Source organism: Myxine glutinosa, chromosome 14, assembly GCF_964187855.1.
Source record: "Myxine glutinosa chromosome 14, kmMyxGlut1.1, whole genome shotgun sequence".
Lineage (NCBI taxonomy): Eukaryota > Metazoa > Chordata > Myxini > Myxiniformes > Myxinidae > Myxine > Myxine glutinosa.
Genome location: NC_136274.1, coordinates 65,149,911 through 65,174,209, shown reverse-complemented (window position 1 = coordinate 65,174,209; position 24,299 = coordinate 65,149,911). Strand labels below are relative to the sequence as shown.

The following is a 24,299-nucleotide window of genomic DNA, read 5'->3' as shown; positions in this document are numbered from 1 at the left end:
CCATCACTCTCCTCAGCATGCAGACCTCTACGAGTCTACCCCCACTCCATCCAGCACGCCAACCTCTCGAACTTCTGAGTTGGAGTATACATTTCCCCTCCTCACACCTTCACCAACAAGACAACTCCTCACTTTACACAAGCGAGTTTAGCCAAAACTCGTTAAATAGAGTCGCGCTCACGTCACAAGTACCGGGTGTATAACGCAGGGAATCCCTCACGGCTCACAGTCACACGAGTATGGTATGTTCGTTTCACCGTTTGCTCCATTCACAAAGGCATTTCAGTACCATTTACTCACTGCTAAATGCCCACCGACTCCTATTAAACTCACCTCGAACGGTCAAGCGGTCATTCATTCGGTTATTCGCTCATTCACGATGTCGTTTCTTCAACGAAACACTCGCTTCGGTTCACTAGGTCATTCTCTCAACTCACCCCGTCAAGATCGATATGAACGGGTCGACGTAAGCGCGCAACGTCATGACGTCAAGCGTGTCTCGGCGCCATTGTCATTGTTGTTGTTGTTGTTTTAATAAGTGTTTGTATTCGTATATTGAAAGCCGATTAATATTATTATTCTTCCGGTTATATTATTATTATCTGATTGTTTTTGGTCCTATTGCACCTAAACAACTTAGGCTACAAACATCAAATTTTGCACGGACATAGATGACAGATACTGGTCTGAAGTAGTGCAAAAGGGTACACAATTAGGATGTAGGCTCGGTTGCATAAAATTACGTTATCCTGAAGGAAAGATTTATCTTTCGGTGCACTGATTCTTTAGCGAAGGATTTCCTTGAGGGCTGTTGCATAAACAATCCTGAGGAAATCCCTAGGAACCTGTAAGTTAACTGCTTGAGGTAACTCCGTGTCAGCCAGTACCCACCCACACCCACACCCACACCCACTCCCAGTAGCTGCGCGGCGTGCTCTCGCGAGATCTCACCAGATCCCGTTCGATTCGCAAGAGCATATGCCGTATGGTATTTCACAAAACACGGAACAAAATACACACACATGGAAACAGGAACTGCACATTACATACAGTGAATTTCACCTTCCTGCGCCTTTTATTTATTGTTTTTTTTTTAACGCTTCTGTACACCGCCCTTTTGGCTCAGTTTGCAAGTCACCATCTACATTTCCAATAGAAGAGACATAATTACCGGTACTCTTCTTTTTGGTCTTCGGTGTCTTTTTGGTCCTTTGGGTCCTCGGGGTGTTTTGGGTCTTCGGAGTCCTTGGGGTATTCTATGTCCTTGGGGTATTTTCGGTCTTCAAGGGTCATCTGGGTCTTTGGGTTATTTTTGGTCTCTGGGGTCCATTGGGTGTTTTGGGTCGTTTATGTCCTCGGAGTCGTTGGGGTCCTCGAGGTATTTTTGGTCTTTTGCGTGGTGGACACAGAGTCATGTTCAAAGATTGCCCATTAAAACCCCACTCAAATCCCTCCTAAAGCACTACTTAAAGCCTTTAAAACCTACCCTTATGAAGGAGGACAGACACATACAAATGCACATTGTGGTTTATATGGTAAATTAATACAAAATCCCTGAAAAACCATCAATTGAAAGGAAAAACAAACCTACCAATCTGTAATGAACATTCCACCTGCCTTTGTCCACACCTGGATTGCACGTTTTGGTGTTCCATCAATCATCAATACGGATCATGGTAGCCAGTTTGAATCGGCTCTATTCCGCGAGCTGATTCAACTCATGGATTCAATTGGGTTTTACAGGGTAATTCTAATGGATTATAAGGGGTAATTCTAAAGGATAATCCTAAAGGGTTCTAAAGGGTAAATTGAAATGGTAAATGTAATGGGTAATTCTAAAGGGTAAATCCTAAAGGCAACATGCCAGGATTCATTCAATTCCTCCAATTCCATTCGACTCCTCCAATTCTAAAGGGAAATTCTAAAGAATAATTCTGAAGGGTAAATCTAAAGTGTAAATTGAAAGGGTAATTCAAAAGGGTAAATCTAAAGGTAATTCAAAAGGGTAAATCTAAAGGGTAATTCTAAAGGGTTCCAAAGGGTAATTTTGAAGGGTTCTATAGGGTAATTTTAAAGGATTCTAAAGGGTAAAACTGAGGGGTTTTAATGGGTAATTCTGAAGGATAAATCTAAAGGGTAATTTTAAAGGGTTCTAAAGGGTAATTTTAAAGGGTTATAAGAGTAATTTTAAAGGCTTCTAAAGGGTAAAACTAAGGGGTTTTAATGGGTAATTCTGAAGGATAAATCTAAATGGTAATTTTAAGGGTTTCTAAAGGGTAATTTTAAAGGCTTCTAAAGGGTAAAACTAAGGGGTTTTAATGGGTAATTCTGAAGGATAAATCTAAATGGTAATTTTAAGGGTTTCTAAAGGGTAATTTTAAAGGTTTCTAAAGGGTAAAACTAAGGGGTTTTAATGGGTAATTCTGAAGGCTAAATCTAAAGGGTAATTATAAAGGGTTCTAAAGGGTAATTTTAAAGGGTTCTAAAGTGTAATTTTAAAGTCTTCTAAAGGGAAAAACTAAGGGGTTTTAATGGGTAATTCTGAAGGATAAATCTAAATGGTAATTTTAAGGGTTTCTAAAGGGTAATTTTAAAGGGTTCTAAAGGGAAAAACTAAGGGGTTTTAATGGGTAATTCTGAAGGATAAATCTAAATGGTAATTTTAAGGGTTTCTAAAGGGTAATTTTAAAGGGTTCTAAAGGGTAAAACTAAGGGGTTTTAATGGGTAATTCTGAAGGATAAATCTAAAGGGTAATTTTAAAGGGTTCTAAAGGGTAATTTTAAAGGGTTCTAAAGAGTAATTTTAAAGGCTTCTAAAGGGTAAAACTAAGGGGTTTTAATGGGTAATTCTGGAGGATAAATCTACAGGGTTCTAAAGGGTAACTTTAAAGGGTTCAAACCATCTTGGAAAACCATCCTGATGCTACAGGCACCATCTTGGAAAAACGGAAAAACTTTGCACCTCTATATCTCCAAAACCCCTCCATGGAAAAAAGTGAAAATGAAACATGGCTCATTGTCAAGTACTCCCCTCAGGGAATAACATATGTTTAACGATGATGTCATCGGTGCCTTTATTATGACGTCATAATTCAACAAGTGCAACGCTTGATCCGATGAGTATGAAAAATTTTGAGGGTGACCTAGAGAGAATTTGGTAGACATAATTAAAATGATGACATCATAGGCCATGTGGTTCGGCAGCCATGTTGGATTGAACATTTTAAAAAGCTTTTAAAATCTTCTCCAGAACAGCTGACCAGATAGATCCGAAACTTCATGCACATGGTCTACTAGCCTCATTGAATATAGGATATCCATGAATAAATCACAGGTCACATGGTCTGGCAGCCATATTGGATCTAACTTAAAACCTTTAAAAAAAACTTTTCCAGTACAGCGAGACAGATCGAGGGGAACCTTCACACACATTTTCCCCAAGCCTTGGGAATACCATGCTGTTCACAAATAAATCATAGGTCACATGGTCTAAAAGCGCCTTCCAAGATCAGCTGCGGCTCCATTGTGAGACGACATTTGATGCCAATGTGGAACCAGGACAGGCCGAATTAAAATTATATCGATATAATGTAAATTTGATGAGGATTCAATAATGGAGTCTCCTGGTTGTATCGTCATGGAGGCACGCCTCTGGAATACTGGTGATACAATGTCTTTATTAGTTGGACAGGAATTTGGAAATTTACCAGGAGTTTTAGCACAATGGCCTGCTCTTCTCCATAGGCATACTGGATTGTTCATTTTCCACCAACGAAGGCTTGCAGGTGAGGCTTCCCCTCAAGAGGACGAAGGATTTTCCGATGAAACGCCATGTCTGCAAAGTTTATAGCACGTGAAACGCCATGTCTGCAAATATAGAACGAGACAGAGGCCATGTGGACGGACACAATGAGAGCAGACCAAGAGGGCAGCGGTTTTAATGAAAGTGTACAATGGAGACTGTGGTGGAGAACTCCAACCACATTCCTTCAATCATTACATGTTCATTTCCATGCAGGGACAAACACACACTGAAGGGAAATAATTACCACAAATTCCCTTCTGAAATTACACATTCAATTCAGGAGAAAAAAAAGCGGATTTTTTTTTTTGAAAATTGCAATTTAATTTGTCAGTTGTTTCTGCAGCCAATCCCTCCCCATCGCACCGTGCCCATCCCCACTGAGGGCTCGTGGCTGTGCAATTCGACACTGAACACGACACGTGACACGACGCAACACCATGCAACATGACGCTTTAACATCCACGTGGGTCTGAAAGGGTCTTTGGGCAACATACAGGTACCCCCACCTACCTCATCCCCTTAATATGAAGACTGCAATGAGGATGACAGGTGAAAAAAATAATCAGAAAGGTGGGTGGGATGGTGGATGTGAAGCAGACTGGGTGTTTATATCAGTTAAGAGGACAGATGGAGTCAAGGTGGGGTGGAAAGTGTGCAGGTGGTTTGATGAGAGCTGCCCTAGGTTGGTACAGTGGTTGCAGGTGGATCAACAACACCATGCGTTTTTGTGCCAATCAATCCGCATGAAGTCCCATCACCGCAATCATCATCACAAATAGCATTGCAACAAAGGAGAAGGAGTGAGTAGAACAGGCGCGGCCACGTGGATCCAATCCGGGTCCTGGAGAGAAGGGAAAGTAAAGGCCAAAGTGAGTGGAACAGCAGAGAGATTTGGTGAAAGACCAGGATGTGGTGTCGCATGTGATGTCGAGCCAGGATGTGGTGTCGCATGTGATGTCGAGCCAGGATGTGGTGTCGCATGTGATGTCGAGCCAGGATGTGGTGTCGCATGTGATGACTGATGTCGAGCCAGGATGTGGTGTGGCATGTGATGTCGAGCCAGGATGTGGTGTCGCATGTGATGTCGAGCCAGGATGTGGTGTCGCATGTGATGTCGAGCCAGGATGTGGTGTCGCATGTGATGTCGAGACAGGATGTGGTGTCCCATGTGATGTCGAGCCAGGATGTGGTGTCGCATGTGATGTCGAGCCAGGATGTGGTGTCGCATGTGATGTCGAGCCAGGATGTGGTGTCGCATGTGATGTCGAGCCAGGATGTGGTGTCGCATGTGATGTCGAGCCAGGATGTGGTTTCGGATGTGATGTCGAGCCAGGATGTGGTGTCGCATGTGATGTCGAGCCAGGATGTGGTGTCGCATGTGATGTCGAGCCAGGATGTGGTGTCGCATGTGATGTCGAGCCAGGATGCGGTACAGATTCAGAATGTTGTATCTGACCTAGGATGAGGTGTAACGCTAGTACGTCGTGTCGAGATAGGATGTTGTGATGAGATAGGATGTGGTGGCAAGATAGGACGTAGTGTCGAGATAGGATGTGGTGATGAGATAGGATGTGTTGGCAAGATAGGATGTGGTGGCAAGATATGATGTGGTGATGAGATAGGATGTGGTGGCAAGATAGGATGTGTGGCAAGATAGGATGTGGTGGCAAGATAGGATGTGGTGGCACTATAGGACGTGGTGGCAAGATAGGATGTGGTGGCAGGATAGGATGTGGTGGCAAGATAGGACGTGGTGGCAATATAGGATGTGGTGGCAAGATAGGATGTGGTGGCAAGATAGGATGTGGTGGCAATATAGGACGTGGTGGCAATATAGGATGTGGTGGCAAGATAGGACGTGGTGGCAAGATAGTATGTGGTGGCAAGATAGGAAATGGTGGCAAGATAGGATATGGTGGCAAGATAGGACGTGGTGGCAAGATAGGATGTGGTGGCAAGATAGGACGTGGTGGCAATATAGGATGTGGTGGCAAGATAGGATGTGGTGGCAAGATAGGACGTGGTGGCAAGACAGGATGTGGTGGCAAAATAGGACGTGGTGGCAATATAGGACGTGGTGGCAAGATAGGACGTGGTGGCAAGATAGGATGTAGTGGCAAGATAGGATGTGGTGGCAAGATAGGATGTGGTGGCAAGATAAGACGTGGTGGCAAGATAGGATGTGGTGGCAAGATAGGATGTGGTGGCAAGATAGGATGTGGTGGCAAGATAGGATGTGGTGGCAAGATAGGATGTGGTGGCAAGATAGGATGTGGTGACAAGATAGGATGTGGTGGCAAGATAGGATGTGGTGTTCATCCAGGATATAGTGTCAAGCCAGGATGTGGTATATATTCCGGATGTTGTATAGAGTTAGGATGTTGCATAGAGTTAGGATGTTGCATAGAGTTAGGATGTTGCATCAAGTTAGGATGTTGTATCGATATTGTATCGAGTTAGGATGTTGTATCGAGTTAGGATGTTGTATCGAGTTATGATGTTGTATAGAGTTAGGATGTTGCATAGAGTTAGGATGTTGTATAGAGTTAGGATGTTGTATAGAGTTAGGATGTTGTATAGAGTTAGGATGTTGTATAGAGTTAGGATGTTGTATAGAGTTAGGAGGTTGTATAGAGTTAGGATGTTGTATAGAGTTAGGATGTTGTATAGAGTTAGGATGTTGTATAGAGTTAGGATGTTGTATAGAGTTAGGATGTTGTATAGAGTTAGGATGTTGTGTAGAGTTAGGACGTTGTATAGAGTTAGGATGTTGTATAGAGTTAGGATGTTGTATAGAGTTAGGATGTTGTATAGAGTTCGGATGTTGTGTGGAGTTAGGATGTTGTATAGAGTTAGGATGTTGTATCGAGTTATGATGTTGTATAGAGTTAGGATGTTGCATAGAGTTAGGATGTTGTATAGAGTTAGGATGTTGTATAGAGTTAGGATGTTGTATAGAGTTAGGATGTTGTATAGAGTTAGGATGTTGTATAGTTAGGATGTTGTATAGAGTTAGGATGTTGTATAGAGTTAGGATGTTGTATAGAGTTAGGATGTTGTATAGAGTTAGGATGTTGTATAGAGTTAGGATGTTGTATCGAGTTAGGATGTTGTGTGGAGTTAGGATGTTGTATAGAGTTAGGATGTTGTATCGAGTTATGATGTTGTATAGAGTTGGGATGTTGCATAGAGTGAGGATGTTGTATAGAGTTAGGATGTTGTATAGAGTTAGGATGTTGTATAGAGTTAGGATGTTGTATAGAGTTAGGATGTTGTATAGAGTTAGGATGTTGTATAGAGTTAGGATGTTGTATAGAGTTAGGATGTTGTATCGAGTTAGGATGTTGTATCGAGTTAGGATGTTGTATCGAGTTAGGATGTTGTATAGGGTTAGGATGTTGTATAGAGTTAGGATGTTGTATCGAGTTAGGATGTTGTATCGAGTTAGGATGTTGTATAGGGTTAGGATGTTGTATAGGGTTAGGATGTTGTATCGAGTTAGGATGTTGTATCGAGTTAGGATGTTGTATAGAGTTTGGATGTTGTGTAGAGTTAGGATGTTGTATCGAGTTTGGATGTTGTATAGAGTTAGGATGTTGTATAGGGTTAGGATGTTGTGTAGAGTTAGGACGTTGTATAGAGTTAGGATGTTGTATCGAGTTAGGATGTTGTATAGGGTTAGGATGTTGTATAGGGTTAGGATGTTGTATAGAGTTAGGATGTTGTATAGAGTTAGGATGTTGTATAGAGTTAGGATGTTGTATAGAGTTAGGATGTTGTATAGAGTTAGGATGTTGTATAGAGTTAGGATGTTGTATAGAGTTAGGATGTTGTATAGTTAGGATGTTGTATAGAGTTAGGATGTTGTATAGAGTTAGGATGTTGTATAGAGTTAGGATGTTGTATAGAGTTAGGATGTTGTATAGAGTTAGGATGTTGTATAGAGTTAGGATGTTGTATCGAGTTAGGATGTTGTGTGGAGTTAGGATGTTGTATATAGTTAGGATGTTGTATCGAGTTATGATGTTGTATAGAGTTGGGATGTTGCATAGAGTGAGGATGTTGTATAGAGTTAGGATGTTGTATAGAGTTAGGATGTTGTATAGAGTTAGGATGTTGTATAGAGTTAGGATGTTGTATAGAGTTAGGATGTTGTATAGAGTTAGGATGTTGTATAGAGTTAGGATGTTGTATCGAGTTAGGATGTTGTATCGAGTTAGGATGTTGTATCGAGTTAGGATGTTGTATAGGGTTAGGATGTTGTATAGAGTTAGGATGTTGTATCGAGTTAGGATGTTGTATCGAGTTAGGATGTTGTATAGGGTTAGGATGTTGTATAGGGTTAGGATGTTGTATCGAGTTAGGATGTTGTATCGAGTTAGGATGTTGTATAGAGTTTGGATGTTGTGTAGAGTTAGGATGTTGTATCGAGTTTGGATGTTGTATAGAGTTAGGATGTTGTATAGGGTTAGGATGTTGTGTAGAGTTAGGACGTTGTATAGAGTTAGGATGTTGTATCGAGTTAGGATGTTGTATAGGGTTAGGATGTTGTATAGGGTTAGGATGTTGTATAGAGTTAGGATGTTGTATAGAGTTAGGATGTTGTATAGAGTCAGGATGTTGTATAGAGTTAGGATGTTGTATCGAGTTAGGATGTTGTATCGAGTTAGGATGTTGTTTCGAGTTAGGATGTTGTATAGGGTTAGGATGTTGTATAGAGTCAGGATGTTGTATCGAGTTAGGATGTTGTATCGAGTTAGGATGTTGTATAGGGTTAGGATGTTGTATAGGGTTAGGATGTTGTATCGAGTTAGGATGTTGTATCGAGTTAGGATGTTGTATAGAGTTTGGATGTTGTGTAGAGTTAGGATGTTGTATCGAGTTTGGATGTTGTATAGAGTTAGGATGTTGTATAGGGTTAGGATGTTGTGTAGAGTTAGGATGTTGTGTAGAGTTAGGATGTTGTATAGAGTTAGGATGTTGTATAGAGTTCGGATGTTGTATAGAGTTAGGATGTTGTATAGAGTTAGGATGTTGTATAGAGTTAGGATGTTGTATAGAGTTAGGATGTTGTATCGAGTTAGGATGTTGTATAGAGTTAGGATGTTGTGTAGAGTTGGGATGTTGTATCGAGTTAGGATGTTGTATAGAGTTAGGATGTTGTGTAGAGTTCGGATGTTGTGCAGAGTTAGGATGTTGCATCGAGTTAGGATGCTGTGTAGAGTTAGGATGTTGTATAGAGTTAGGATGTTTTATAGAGTTAGGATGTTGTATAGAGTTAGGATGTTGTATAGAGTTAGGATGTTGTATCGAGTTAGGATGTTGTATAGAGTTAGGACGTTGTGTAGAGTTAGGACGTTGTTTCGAGTTAGGACGTTGTATAGAGTTAGGACGTTGTATAGAGTTAGGACGTTGTATAGAGTTAGGACGTTGTATAGAGTTAGGATGTTGTATAGAGTTAGGACGTTGTATAGAGTTAGGATGTTGTATAGAGTTAGGATGTTGTATAGAGTTAGGATGTTGTATAGAGTTAGGATGTTGTATAGAGTTAGGATGTTGTATAGAGTTAGGATGTTGTGTAGAGTTAGGATGTTGCATAAAGTTAGGACGTTGTATAGAGTTAGGATGTTGTGTAGAGTTAGGATGTTGTATAGAGTTAGGATGTTGTATTGAGATAGGATGTTGTATAGAGATAGGACGTTGTATAGAGTTAGGATGTTGTGTAGAGTTAGGACGTTGTATCGAGTTAGGATGTTGTATCGAGTTAGGGTGTTGTATAGAGTTAGGATGTTGTGTAGAGTTAGGACGTTGTATAGGGTTAGGATGTTGTGTAGAGTTAGGATGTTGTATAGAGTTAGGATGTTGTATAGAGATAGGACGTTGTATAGAGTTAGGATGTTGTGTAGAGTTAGGACGTTGTATCGAGTTAGGATGTTGTATAGAGTTAGGATGTTGTATAGAGTTAGGATGTTGTATAGAGTTAGGATGTTGTGTAGAGTTAGGATGTTGTGTAGAGTTGGGATGTGGGGTTCATCCAGAATGTAGTGCCAAGCCAGGATGTGGTGTAGATTCAGGGTGTTGTATAAAGCTATAATGTGGTACAGAACGAGGATGTGGTGTTGAGGAAGAATGTGGTATAATATAGTGTTATGATGTGGTATAGTGCTGGGATGTGGTGTTGAGCCAGGATGTGGTATGGAGCTCGGATGTGGTTCGAGCCAGAATGTGGTGACGAACATGGTTAACTGTATGTGACATCAGTTCTTGGTGTTAAAATATGAAAACACTGTTGTAATTAACAGGACGTTGAGCGAGATATGCTAATTAACAGCCATGGGAAGGAAGGAGAAGATGACGTTCCAGGCATTAACCCTTCGTCAGAGCAAAATATACATTTTGTACAGACACACCAGACTTAGACAGAATGTGGTTGGGATTTGCACACACACCAGACTTAGACAGAATGCGGTTGGGATTTGCACGCACACCAGACTTAGACAGAATGTGGTTGGGATTTGCACGCACACCAGACTTATACAGAATGTGGTTGGGATTTGCACACACACCAGACTGACACAGAATGTGGTTGGGATTTGCACGCACACCAGACAGACAGAATGCGGTTGGGATTTGCACGCACCACCAGACTTAGACAGAATGTGGTTGGGATTTGCATGCACACCAGACTTAGACAGAATGTGGTTGGGATTTGCACACACACCAGACTGACACAGAATGCGGTTGGGATTTGCATGCACACCAGACTTAGACAGAATGTGGTTGGGATTTGCATGCACACCAGACTTAGACAGAATGTGGTTGGGATTTGCATGCACACCAGACCGAGACAGAATGTGGTTGGGATTTGCACGCACACCAGACTTAGACAGAATGCGGTTGGGATTTGCACGCACACCAGACTTAGACAGAATGTGGTTGGGATTTGCACAAACACCAGACATAGAATTCGTTTGGGAATTTTTTGAGACACAATAATGAAGACACAAGCCGTGGATTAAATACTCCTCGAATCATTAGTTGAGTGGATTAAACAAACACAAACCGGGCTTGTTTCGAAGTACAGTGCTGTACCTTATTATTATTTTGAGGGATTTGAGAACGAGTTGTTTGTTTTCGTGGATTTAGCAGTGTGTGGTTGATGTGAGAGCTGCAGGTTCAAATTCCGTCCTTTTTCCTATTATTTATTGATTGTAGAATTCGTGATTGTTGAAACTCTTTTATTTGAATGTCTAACAGGTTGGTTGAGTGGTAATTGAACCCGACTTTGGTTCGGTGAAATGACTGCTTCAGGTTTGAATCCTGTTTCTTTACACCATCCTCAAGTTTGAAGGTACTTGATTGATAACATTATTTTATTTCAATACATACTAAGTTAGTTGAGTGGGTTAAACATTAATTGTTGGTTGAGTGGATTAAACACGTGTCTAATTGTTAAACATTCCTCTCATTGTTAAACACTCTTCCAGTTGTGAATTGAGTGGATTAAACACTCCTCAGATCGTTAAACACTCCTCAGATCGTTAAACACTCCTCTAATCGATAACACTCCTCTAATCGATAAACACTCCTATGATCGATAAACACTCCTCTGATCGTTAAACACTCTTCTAATTGTTAATCGAGTGGACTAAACACTCCTCTAATTGATAACACTCCTCTAATCGATAAACACTCCGATGATCGATAAACACTCCGCTTATCTAAAGACTCCTCTGATTGATAAACACTCCTTTAATATAAACACTCCTCTGATCTAAACACTTCTCTGATTGATAAACACTCCTTTAATCTAAACACTCCTCCAATGTAAGCACTCCTCCAATATAAACATGCCTCCAATATAAACACGCCTCCAATCTAAACACGCCTCCAATCTAAACACGCCTCCAATCTAAACACTCCTCCAATCTAAACACTCCTCCAATCTAAATACTCCTCCAATCTAAACACTACTCCAATATAAACACGCCTCCAATATAAACACGCCTCCAATCTAAACACTCCTCCAATCTAAACACTCCTCCAATATCAACACTCCTCCAATATAAACATGCCTCCAATCTAAACACTCCTCCAATCTAAACACTCCTCCAATCTAAGCACTCCTCCAATCTAAGCACTCCTCCAATCTAAGCACTCCTCCAATCTAAACACTCCTCCAATCTAAACACTCCTCCAATCTAAACACACCTCCAATCTAAACACACCTCCAATCTAGACACCCCCCCAATTGATAAACACTCCTCCAATTGATAAACACTCCTCCAATCTAAACACTCCTACAATCTAAACACTCCTCCAATCTAAGCACTCCTCCAATCTAAGCACTCCTCCAATCTAAGCACTCCTCCAATCTAAACACTCCTCTGATCTAAACACTCCTCCAATCTAAACACTCCTCCAATCTAAACACTCCTCCAATATAAACACTCCTCCAATCTAGACACTCCTCCAATTGATAAACACTCCTCCAATTGATAAACACTCCTCCAATTGATAAACACTCCTCCAATCTAAACACTCCTACAATCTAAACACTGCTCCAATCTAAACACTCCTCCAATCTAAACACTCCTCCAATCTAAACACTCCTCCAATCTAAACACTACCCCAATATAAACACGCCTCCAATATAAACACGCCTCCAATCTAAACACTCCTCCAATCTAAACACTCCTCCAATATCAACACTCCTCCAATATAAACACGCCTCCAATCTAAACACTCCTCCAATCTAAACACTCCTCCAATCTAAGCACTCCTCCAATCTAAGCACTCCTCCAATCTAAGCACTCCTCCAATCTAAGCACTCCCCCAATCTAAACACTCCTCCAATCTAAACACTCCTCCAATCTACACTCCTAAACACTCCCTCCTCCTCAAAGCATCCTCCCTGCTTCTTCCCCCTTCCAACTTTCACCTTCATCTCCCCCAACCTTCTGCCTCGCTCTTCCCCCTCCTCAAATAACACCTCACTGTGCCTCACCCAATCTCCATCAAACCTTTTGTCCGCCCCATTCTTCCCTTTCTCCAAGCTATTATGAAATCTCTGAAATCTCTGACACACCTTCAACAGCTCTCCCGACCTCTTCCTCCTCTTCCACATCTTACCCTACCCCTCCCCCCCCCCCCCCCTGTTCTGTACCCGAGGCTCCCCCTTCCTCTTCATTAACGGTATGGACCTCAAACATCCGGGGCCTTTGCTCAAACTTGACTGATCTCTCCATACAGGTTGCTTCTGACAAACCAGATGTGATCTGTTTAACAGAAACTTTGCTCCTTCATGATGTCTCTGATGCCTTGGTATCTCTCCCAGGTTACTCCCTCCTCCGGTATGATAGACCTGAGCCTCGTCCTGGAGGTGGGGTTGCTATCTTTATAAAAAACTCTCTTCCTCACTTGCCCTCCACTGCCCTCTCTCCACCTCACCCCCAGGAATACCTTTGGCTACGGCTTCCCCTTCGCTCCCACCTTTTGTTCATATGTGTGCTGTACCGTCCACCAAACAGTGATGACTCCATCTACATCTCGCTGTCTGATAATATGGACCAATTTCGATCTACCCATCCCAACTCTCTCTTCCTCATATGTGGTGATTTCAATTGTCACCATGCCAGTTGGCTGGGTGTGGGTACCTCTCTCACCAGCCATGGCTCTTCAGCAAAGGACTTCTGCGACTCACTGGGACTGACCCAATCTGTCAATTTCCCGACCCGGATCTCAGTCAACGGAGCATCTTCTCTTCTGGATTTGGTTATGACTAACTTCCCTGAAAATGTCTGCTGCTCTTCTTCTGCTCCAATCGGCTCATCTGATCATGTGCTTGTCAAAGTGGACATCTCTCTGACCATTCTCAGAGAGCCTCCTCAGCGTCGACGAGTCTGGCATTTCACTCAGGCCAACTGGCACGGTCTTCAAGCAGCCATCAATCATCTGGACTGGTCTCCCATCTCTACCGCCTCTGACATCAACTCATCCTGGGAATTCTTTCAAAGTAAATTGCTCTCTTTCATGCACAGATTTATCCCATCTCGTCTTCAGTTGTCATACCCTTCCTCACGTCCATGGTACACGGAATCTTGTGGTGAGGCTGTTGCCCTGAAACAACTTGCTTTCGTCTCCTGGAAAGCAAATCCAACGGAAGGAAATCTCATTTCCTTTCACAAAGCCCGAAACAAGTGTGTGTCCACCCTCAGGAGAGCCAGGAAACAATATCTCACCGTTCTCAAGACCGAACTCTCTTATCTGACTCCCTCTTCCAAATCCTGGTGGCGTCTGGTCAAATCTGTTTCTGGTGTTTGTTCCCCTTCCATCCCCTCCCTCACCTCAAACGGCTTAACGGCTGACTCCGCACGTGAAAAAGCTGAATGCCTCAACTCTGTGTTTGCCTCTAAATCTTGTGTCCCAAACCCATCCCTCTCTGTACCCACCGTACCCAGTCGTACCCAGCTGCTCCTGGACTCTGTGTCCTTTCCTCCTGACAAGGTGGAAAAGTTTCTGTCAACCCTCGACTCTGATTCTGCAACTGGTCCTGACGGCATCAGCCCACGGGTCCTAAAATCATGTTCTTCCGCTCTTTCACTCCCTCTTTCTGTTCTCTTCACCCTCCCTTTTGCTCAAGGTCATCTGCCATCTGCTTGGAAATCAGCCAACATCACCGCTTTGCACAAAAAAGGTGCAAAAACAGATCCTAGCAACTACAGACCAATCAGCCTTCTCCCAATTATCAGCAAAGTCATGGAATCCATCATTGCTTCAGATATGAAATCTTTCCTCTTCTCCAATGGCTTGATCTCTGATCATCAATTTGGTTTCAGACCTGGTCACTCTACTCTGGACATGCTGCTTCTGCTTTCTCAACAATGGATGGAGGTCCTCAACACCAAACAGGAAATTAGAGCTGTCTCCCTTGACATTTCACGTGCCTTTGATACGGTCTGGCACCCCGCTCTGCTCACCAAACTCTCCTCCTTTGGTATCCATGGAAATCTCCACGCATGGCTGGCGGACTTCCTCTCTGGTCATAGTCAACGTGTGGCCCTGAATGGGTTTCTCTCATCTCCTCTTCCTGTTCAGGCTGGAGTTCCCCAAGGTAGTGTTCTGGGCCCTGTGCTTTTTCTGGTCTTCATCAATGATCTCTCTGACTCTCTTGAAAATCCTCTCTATCTCTTTGCTGACGACTCTACTCTCTGTCGCTCCATACCTCATCCCTCAGATCGGCAGTCTGCAGCCTCCTCACTCTCTGCAGACCTGGACAAAATCACAGACTGGGCAAACAAATGGAACATGTCTTTCAATCCTGATAAATCTCACACTCTTACGATGTCTCTCTGAAAAGACCGACTGGAAAACCCTCCCATCCACTTTTTGAATAATCCTCTCCAAGAAGTTCTGTCACTCAAGCTTTTGGGTCTCACTATTTGCCATGATCTTTCCTGGGAAAACCACATTTCAAATCTGGCCTCCAAAGCCAGTCGCCGACTGGGCATCCTCCGTCGTGTGAAGTCCTTCCTTGGCACACCTGAGCTCCTCACCACATACAAGGCTTTCATCCGCAGCTCTATGGAATACTGCTCTCCCCTCTGGTCTGGTGCTCCTGCCTCACACCTAGCTCGTCTTCACGCTGTTGAAACCAAAGCGTTCAGAATCATTGGAATCTCCCGTGATGAAGCTAACTCTAAGGGCCTTTCACTCACTCACCGCAGGCAGGTTGGTGGTCTTTCCGTCTTCTACCGACTCCTCTCTGGCCTTGCCCCCCCAGCTCTCTCTGGGCTCTGTCCCCCAAATATTCCTACAGGTTGCACAAGATCTGCCTGCAACCCTCTTATGGTTAAACTGCCAAAATCAAGACTTTCTGCTCACCTTCACTCCTTCATTCCTCTTTTCTCCCACCTCTGGAACAAACTCCCTCACTCTCTTCAATCCCACTCCACCCTCCAAGTCTTTAAAACAGCTGTTCACCACCATCTCTTATCCTCCCCCATCCAAAACCTTGATCTTTTCTACCCCCGCTAATTTCGGTCCCCTTGTGTTTTATACCTCTCCCCCCCCCCCTTCCCACGCCTCCTGCCCCCAAGCCCTCTCCCTCCCACACTTCTCCCTGCTCTCAAATGTTGTGGTTGTGTGCTTCCCCTTCTCTCCCCATCTTGTCTTCCGCTCCCTCTTTTTGTGTTTTGTTTGTCTGGTTGATTTGTTTGTGAAATAAATGTTAGCTCTTTCACGAGCCTTGATTCAGTATACAAACAAAAAAAATAAAAAAATAAAAAAAATCTAAACACTCCTCCAATCTAAACACTCCTCCAATCTAAACACTCCTCCAGTCTAAACACTCCTCCAATATAAACACTCCTCCAATCGAAACACTCCTCCAATCTAAACACTACTCCAATCTAAAAACTCCTCCAATCTAAACACTCCTCCAATCTAAACACTCCTCCAATCTAAACACTCCTCCAATCTAAACACTACTCCAATATAAACACACCTCCAATATAACCACGCCTCCAATCTGAACACTCCTCCAATCTAAACACTCCTCCAATCTAAACACTCCACCAATCTAAACACTCCTCCAATCTAAACACTACTCCAATATAAACACGCCTCCAATCTAAACACTCCTCCAATCTAAACACTCCTCCAATATCAACACTCCTCCAATATAAACCCGCCTCCAATCTAAACACTCCTCCAATCTAAACACTCCTCCAATCTAAACACTCCTCCAATCTAAGCACTCCTCCAATCTAAGCCCTTCTCCAATCTAAACACTCCTCCGATCTAAACACTCCTCCAATATAAACACTCCTCCGATCTAACCACTACTGCAATATAAACACGCCTCCAATATAAACACGCCTCCAATCTAAACACTCCTCCAATCTAAACACTCCTCCAATCTAAGCACTCCTCCAATCTAAGCACTCCTCCAATCTAAGCACTCCTCCAATCTAAACACTCCTCCGATCTAAACACTCCTCCAATCTAAACACTCCGCCAATATGAACACTCCTCCAATCTAGACACTCCTCCAATCTAGACACTCCTCCAATTGATAAACACTCCTCCAATTGATAAACACTCCTCCAATTGATAAACACTCCTCCAATCTAAACACTCCTACAATCTAAACACTCCTCCAATCTAAACACTCCTCCAATCTAAACACTCCTCCAATCTAAACACTCCTCCAATCTAAACACTCCTCCAATCTAAACACTCCTCCAATCTAAAAAGCTCCTCCAATCTAAACACTCCTCCAATCTAAACACTCCTCCAATCTAAACACTCCTCCAATCTAAACACTCCTCCAATCTAAACACTCCTCCAATCTAAACACTCCTCCAATCTAAAAACTCCTCCAATCTAAACACTCCTCCAATCTAAACACTCCTCCAATCGAAACACTCCTCCAATCCAAACACTCCTCCAATCTAAGCAGTCCTCCAATCGAAACACACCTCCAAACTAAACACTCCTCCAATCTAAGCACGCCTCCAATCTAAACACTCCTCCAATCTAAACACTCCTCCAATTGATAAACACTCCTCCAATTGATAAACACTCCTCCAATCTAAACACTCCTCCAACCTAAGCACTCCTCCAATTTAAACACACCTCCAATCTAAACACTCCTCCAATCGAAGCACGCCTCCAATCTAAACACTCCTCCAATCTAAACACTCCTCCAATCTAAACACTCCTCCAATCTAAACACTCCTCCAATCTAAACACTCCTCCAATCTAAGCACTCCTCCAATCTAAACACGCCTCCAACCTAAACACTCCTCCAATCTAAACACGCCTCCAATCTAAACACTCCTCCAATCTAAACACACCTCCAATCTAAACACTCCTCCAATATAAGCACTCCTCCAATCTAAGCACGCCTCCAATCTAAGCACTCCTCCAATCTGAACACTCCTCCAATCTAAACACACCTCCAATCTAAACACTCCTCCAATCTAAGCACTCCTCTAATCTAAGCACTCCTCCAATCTAAACACTCCTCGAATCTAAAAACTCCTCCAATCTAAACACTCCTCCAATCTAAACACTCCTCCAATCTAAACACTCCTCCAATCTAAACACTCCTCCAATCTAAACACTCCTCCAATCTAAACACACCTCCAATTTGAAACACTCCTCCAATCTAAACACGCCTCCAATCTAAACACTCCACCAATCTAAACACTCCTCCAATCTAAACACTCCTCTAATCTAAACACACCTCCAATCTAAACACTCCTCCAATCTAAACACTCCTCCAATCTAAACATTCCTATCATTGTTGGTTGGGTGGATTAAACATTCCTAAAATTGTTGGTTGAGTGGGGTAAACATTCCTATCATTGTTGGTTGGGTGGATTCAACATTCCTATAATTGTTGGTTGGTTGGGTGGATTAAACATTCCTATAATTGTTGGTTGAGTGGGGTAAACATTCCTATAATTGTTGGTTGGGTGGATTCAACATTCCTATAATTGTTGGTTGGGTGCATTCAACATTCCTATAATTGTTGGTTGGGTGGATTCAACATTCCTATCATTGTTGGTTGGGTGGATTCAACATTCCTATAATTGTTGGTTGAGTGGGGTAAACATTCCTATAATTGTTGGTTGGGTGGATTAAACATTCCTATAATTATTGGTTGGGTGGATTAAACATTCCTATAATTGTTGGTTGAGTGGATTAAACATTCCTATAATTGTTGGTTGAGTGGGGTAAACATTCCTATCATTGTTGGTTGGGTGGATTAAACATTCCTATCATTGTTGGTTGGGTGGATTAAACATTCCTATAATTGTTGGTTGGGTGGATTAAACATTCCTATAATTGTTGGTTGGGTGGATTAAACATTCCTAGAATTGTTGGTTGGGTGAATTTAACATTCCTATAATTATTGGTTGGGTGGATTAAACATTCCTATAATTGTTGGTTGAGTGGGGTAAACATTCCTATAATTGTTGGTTGGGTGGATTAAACATTCCTATCATTGTTGGTTGGGTGGATTAAACATTCCTATAATTGTTGGTTGGGTGGATTAAACATTCCTATAATTGTTGGTTGGGTGGATTAAACATTCCATTAATTGTTGGTTGAGTGGATTAAACATTCCTATAATTATTGGTTGGGTGGATTAAACATTCCTATAATTGTTGGTTGGGTGGATTAAACATTCCTATCATTGTTGGTTGGGTGGATTAAACATTCCTATAATTGTTGGTTGGGTGGATTAAACATTCCTATAATTATTGGTTGGGTGGATTAAACATTCCATTAATTGTTGGTTGAGTGGATTAACATTCCTATAATTATTGGTTGGGTGGATTAAACATTCCTATAATTGTTGGTTGGGTGGATTAAAACACTCCTCTCATTGTTGGTTGGGGTGGATTAAACACTCCTCGAATTGATGATTGGGTGGATTAAACACTCGTCTAATTGTGTCGGCTTGATAGGCCAAATGCCCTCCTTTTGTGTAGAAGTTCCTTGCATAAAATGGGGGAAAAAATCTTAATCCATGCTTTTGTTTGTTTGTTTATTTATTTAATGCACGTGTACATGTGTTGAAATATTTAATTATTCCCCACATTCTGCTCTAAGCCTGGTGTCAGCCTCTTTACCTAAGCCTGGTGTTGGCTTAGCGGTTAGTGTGCCGGCTTGGGATCCGAAGATCCTGGGTTCTGAATCCCGGTCGATCGCTGAATTAACACCAGGGGGGTTGACTGAGCCCGTCATCCTTCCGAGGTCGGCAAATTGAGTACTAGCTCGCTGGGATGAATGATCCTGGTGTGTACCCCGGTTTAGAATAGGTACACCGTGTCCCTGCACATCGTAAGAGGCGACTATGGGTTGGCGTCAGGAAGGGCATCTGGCCATAAAAACATTGCCTCAAACAGGGAAGCATGATTGTCATGGGGCCCGCAAGGCTAACCCCCCGCTCCAGCGGGGAAAATGGCCTTAAAACGATCATTCATATTCTACTCTGCACTTATATTTGTAGTCAGAGGTGATGCCATGATCCCTGATACAAACACAGATAGTTTGATCAATTTAACATGAATGCTGAGATTCACCGATGGGGGGACATGACACCTTTCGGGGGGACATGACACCTTTCGGGGGGACGTGACACCTTTCGCCACGCTGTGGCAATAAATATATATTTATTTATTTATTTAGGGCTTTACATGAACTCGTGAGGTACACTTGTACAAGAGAGTGAAATGGAAGAAATTGAGTAAAGGAAGGAAATGGAGGATGAGGAGAAGGAGGGAAGCACGAGAGAATTAAATGGAATATCCGAGGATTAGTGTAGAGGGTGCGTACGTGTACCCTTAATGTGTCATCAAAACTTTGCACCTCCAAATATCGACCAATGAATGTACAAATTTTGGTTTCGACTCGAATGAATGCAAGTTCATACAATGTACCCCCATGACATTGATTACTCGGTGTTGTCCATGCGCGGATTCACCGGTCACACGTCTCTCATTATTGTGATGGAGGACCCTCTGATAACTTCAGTGTCCACATGAGTGACACGTGGCTAAAGCACTCTTCATTAAACACAAGGCTAAGTAAACACACTGCAGACAAAAGGGGTGTTCAAACTTCTGAGATTGGAGAATCATTTTGGAGGGAAGTCAAATCAAAACCAAAATATGAAATTAAGTTGAAAAAGACTCCCACAATTAAATTCTTAAGAAATAAGTAATACTGATCTCTATTATTATTATTATTATTATTATTATTATTATCATCATCAGTGTTTGTTGTTATATTTAACATGTTTGCATTACTGCACCAGTGTCTATTATGGGGGGAAGCAGGGGGGAGTGGGGGGGAATAATCACACATCCGAGGACATCTTGAAAAGTAATGCCTCCTCTTCTTTTTCTCCAAAACAGGAAAAGATGTTCGAATGAAACAAAGCGCAGTCTGCACAATAGTTCATCCCACCACTCAGTACAAAGTTTCTTGATCCTAACAGGAGTTGTGTAAGTGCTGCATTAGTCAAGATGGCAGAGGGAAGCACGACGTCGTCAGTGCTTTGAAGCGTGAACCGCTGGAGATGGGAATCGGAAAGACTGACTCGAGATGACTGGAGCTGAGAGATGGGATGAATGACTAGAGATGACTGGAGATGAGACTTGGGATGACTGACTAGAGATGAGAGTTGGGATGCCTGACTAGACATGACTGGAGCTGAAAGATGGGATGAATGACTAGAGATGACTGGAGATGAGACTTGGGATGACTGACTAGAGATGACTGGAGATGAGACTTGGGATGACTGACTAGAGATGACTGGAGATGAGAGATGGGATGAATGACTAGAGATGACTGGAGATGAGAGTTGGAATGCCTGACTGGAGATGAGACTTGCGATGACTGACTGGAGATGAGACTTGGGATGACTGACTAGAGATGACTGGAGATGAGACTTGGGATGACTGACTAGAGATGACTGGAGATGAGACTTGGGATGACTGACTAGAGATGACTGGAGATGAGAGATGGGATGAATGACTAGAGATGACTGGAGATGAGAGTTGGAATGCCTGACTGGAGATGAGACTTGTGATGACTGACTGGAGATGAGCCTTGGGATGACTGACTGGAGATGACTCGACAGTTCCACCGTGACTGCATCACAAAACTACTTGATCATTGGTAGAAATGTGTGGACTGCAGTGGTGATTAAGAGCATAAATAAACATGTACAATGGTGGAGTAGACATTGATGTTAGTATCTGTTTTTGTTTCATTCGAATATCTTTACCTGTTTTGGAGAAAAAGAATAGGAGGCATTACTTTTCAACGTGTCATCGTATATACAAATTCACTCCCAGAAAATTACCTTCACCAACAACATTTTTAGTGGACAATACGTACATTTCTTGGCTTTTCTACACACCTGCTCAGAAATGACCCCAAACACGTATTCCATGTGACATGTTATTGTATTTTGAGAGAGACTGTGCTAGAGAGAGATCGTTCTTTACAGGGCATACATTTTCGGCAGCCATTAGCAAGCACTCCCACAAAACTGTACATGAGTTCTGCAATGTCGTAGCTCATTCGGATTCGTATGGGACACTTTCTTGAATAGTCCAGCTTCTTACAAGTACTGCTTACTGGGTTCTTACAAGTAGGCTACTCCTTGGTGGGTTCTTTCAAGTACTCCTTCATGGGTTCTTACAAGTGCTTCTTGATTGGTTCTTACAAGTACTTCTTGCTGGGTTCTTACAAGTACTCCTTACTGGGTCCTTTAAGTGCTTTTTGCTGGGTTCTTACAAGTACTCCTTGCTGTGTTCTTACAAGTGCTTCTTGCTGTGTTCTTACAAGTACTTCTTGCTGGGTTATTACAAGTACTTATTGATGGGTTCTTACAAGTACTCCTTGCTGGGTTCTTACAAGTACTCCTTGCTGGGTTCTTATAAGTACTCCTTGCTGTGTTCTTTCAAGTACTTATTGATGGGTTCTTACAAGTACTCCTTGCTGGGTTCGTACAAGTACTTATTGATGGGTTCTTACAAGTACTCCTTGCTGGGTTCTTACAAGTACTCCTTGCTGGGTTCTTACAAGTACTCCTTGCTGTGTTCTTACAAGTGCTTCTTGATGGGTTCTTACAAGTACTTATTGATGGGTTCTTACAATTACACCTTGCTGGGTTCTTACAAGTACTCCTTGCTGGGTTCTTACAAGTAATCCTTGCAGGGTTCTTGCAAGTACTCCTTGCTGGGTTCTTACAAGTACTCCTTGCTGGGTTCTTACAAGTACTTCTTGCTGGGTTCTTACAAGTACTCCTTGCTGGGTTCTTACAAGTACTCCTTGATGGGTTCTTAGAAGTGCTTCTTGCTGGGTTCTTACAAGTACTCCTTGCTGGGTTCTTACAAGTACTCCTTGCTGGGTTCTTACAAGTACTTCTTGCTGGGTTCTTACAAGTACTCCTTGCTGGGTTCTTACAAGTACTCCTTGATGGGTTCTTAGAAGTGCTTCTTGCTGGGTTCTTACAAGTGCTTCTTGCTGGGTTCTTACAAGTACTCCTTGCTGGGTTCTTACAAGTACTCCTTCATGGGTTCTTACAAGTACTTATTGATTGGTTCTTACAAGGACTCCTTGCTGGGTTCTTCCAAGTACTCCTTGATGGGTTCTTCCAAGTACTCCTTGCTGGGTTCTCACAAGAACTCCTTGCTGGGTTCTTACAAATACTCCTTGCTGAGTTCTTACAAATACTCCTTGCTGGGTTCTTCCAAGTACTCCTTGCTGGGTTCTTCCAAGTACTCCTTGCTGGGTTCTTCCAAGTACTCCTTGCTGGGTTCTCACAATAACTCCTTGCTGGGTTCTTCCAAGTACGCCTTGCTGGGTTCTTACAAATACTCCTTGCTGGGTTCTCACAAGAACTCCTTGCTGGGTTCTTACAAGTACTCCTTGCTGGGTTCTTACATGTACTCCTTGCTGGGTTCTTACAAATACTCCTTGCTGGGTTCTTACAAATACTCCTTGCTGGGTTCTTACAAATAAATACTCCTTGCTGGGTTCTTACAAATACTCCTTGCTGGGTTCTTACAAATACTCCTTGCTGGGTTCTTACAAATACTCCTTGCTGGGTTCTTACAAATACTCCTTGCTGGGTTCTTCCAAGTACTCCTTGCTGGGTTCTTCCAAGTACTCCTTGCTGGGTTCTTCCAAGTACTCCTTGCTGGGTTCTTCCAAGTACTCCTTGCTGGGTTCTCACAAGAACTCCTTGCTGGGTTCTTCGAAGTACTCATTGCTGGGTTCTCACAAGAACTCCTTGCTGGGTTCTTCCAAGTACTCCTTGCTGGGTTCTTCGAAGTACTCATTGCTGGGTTCTCACAAGAACTCCTTGCTGGGTTCTTCCAAGTACTCCTTGCTGGGTTCTTACAAATACTCCTTGCTGGGTTCTCACAAGTACTCCTTGCTGGGTTCTTCCAAGTACTCCTTGCTAGGTTCTTCCAAGTACTCCTTGCTGGGTTCTCACAAGTACTCCTTGCTGGGTTCTCACAAGAACTCCTTGATTTGTGCACAGTTTTGAGTTACTTGGCTTTTCTTTTGTGCATCGTTTGTGTATTTGTAGAATGAGGTTGCATGTTACGTTTTGGACAAAGTTGCATGTTTCATTTCATTCTTTCATTACCACAACAGATTCCTGGCAGGTAAGACATATCGGCTTTGTACACCCTGCAGGAGCACACAGCGATCTGCACCACCGTTACTTCCGCCCTACTGTACATACATAACGATCTTTACCACCATTACTTCCGCCGTACTGTACATTACGATCTGCACCACCGCTACTTCCGTCCAACTGTACATAACGATCTGCACCACCATTACTTCCGTCCAACTGTACATAACGATCTGCACCACCATTACTTCCGCCGTACTGTACATTACGATCTGCAGCACCGCTACTTCCACCTAGAGTCCCTGTATAAAGAGA

The 24,299-nt window shown here is 42.7% G+C and overlaps 2 protein-coding genes across 26 annotated transcripts in view; both read right to left on the bottom strand.

Moving 5' to 3' along the window:
• The window catches only part of LOC137439867 (rho GTPase-activating protein 32), an 82,007-nt gene extending 81,549 nt beyond the window's left edge, over positions 1–458 (bottom strand). For 2 of the 3 annotated variants that reach the window (XM_068136058.2, XM_068136066.2), the window contains exon 1: positions 334–450. The gene's annotated coding sequence lies outside the window, so the exon portion shown is untranslated. Of the gene's footprint in view, positions 1–333 lie in introns of all 3 variants that reach the window. The other variant, XM_068136059.2, reaches the window with a different exon arrangement.
• A 2,363-nt stretch (positions 459–2,821) lies between these two features.
• LOC137439865 (limbic system-associated membrane protein) overlaps positions 2,822–24,299 on the bottom strand; it is a 98,227-nt gene continuing 76,749 nt past the window's right edge. For 19 of the 23 annotated variants that reach the window (XM_078768057.1, XM_068136038.2, XM_068136040.2 and 16 more), the window contains one exon: positions 3,900–4,646. In XM_078768057.1, coding sequence (XP_078624183.1) covers positions 4,540–4,646 — 107 coding nt within the window. In that variant the 3' untranslated portion in view covers positions 3,900–4,539. Of the gene's footprint in view, positions 3,868–3,899; positions 4,647–24,299 lie in introns of those variants that run through there. The other 4 variants (XM_068136051.2, XM_068136052.2, XM_078768062.1 and 1 more) reach the window with 2 other exon arrangements.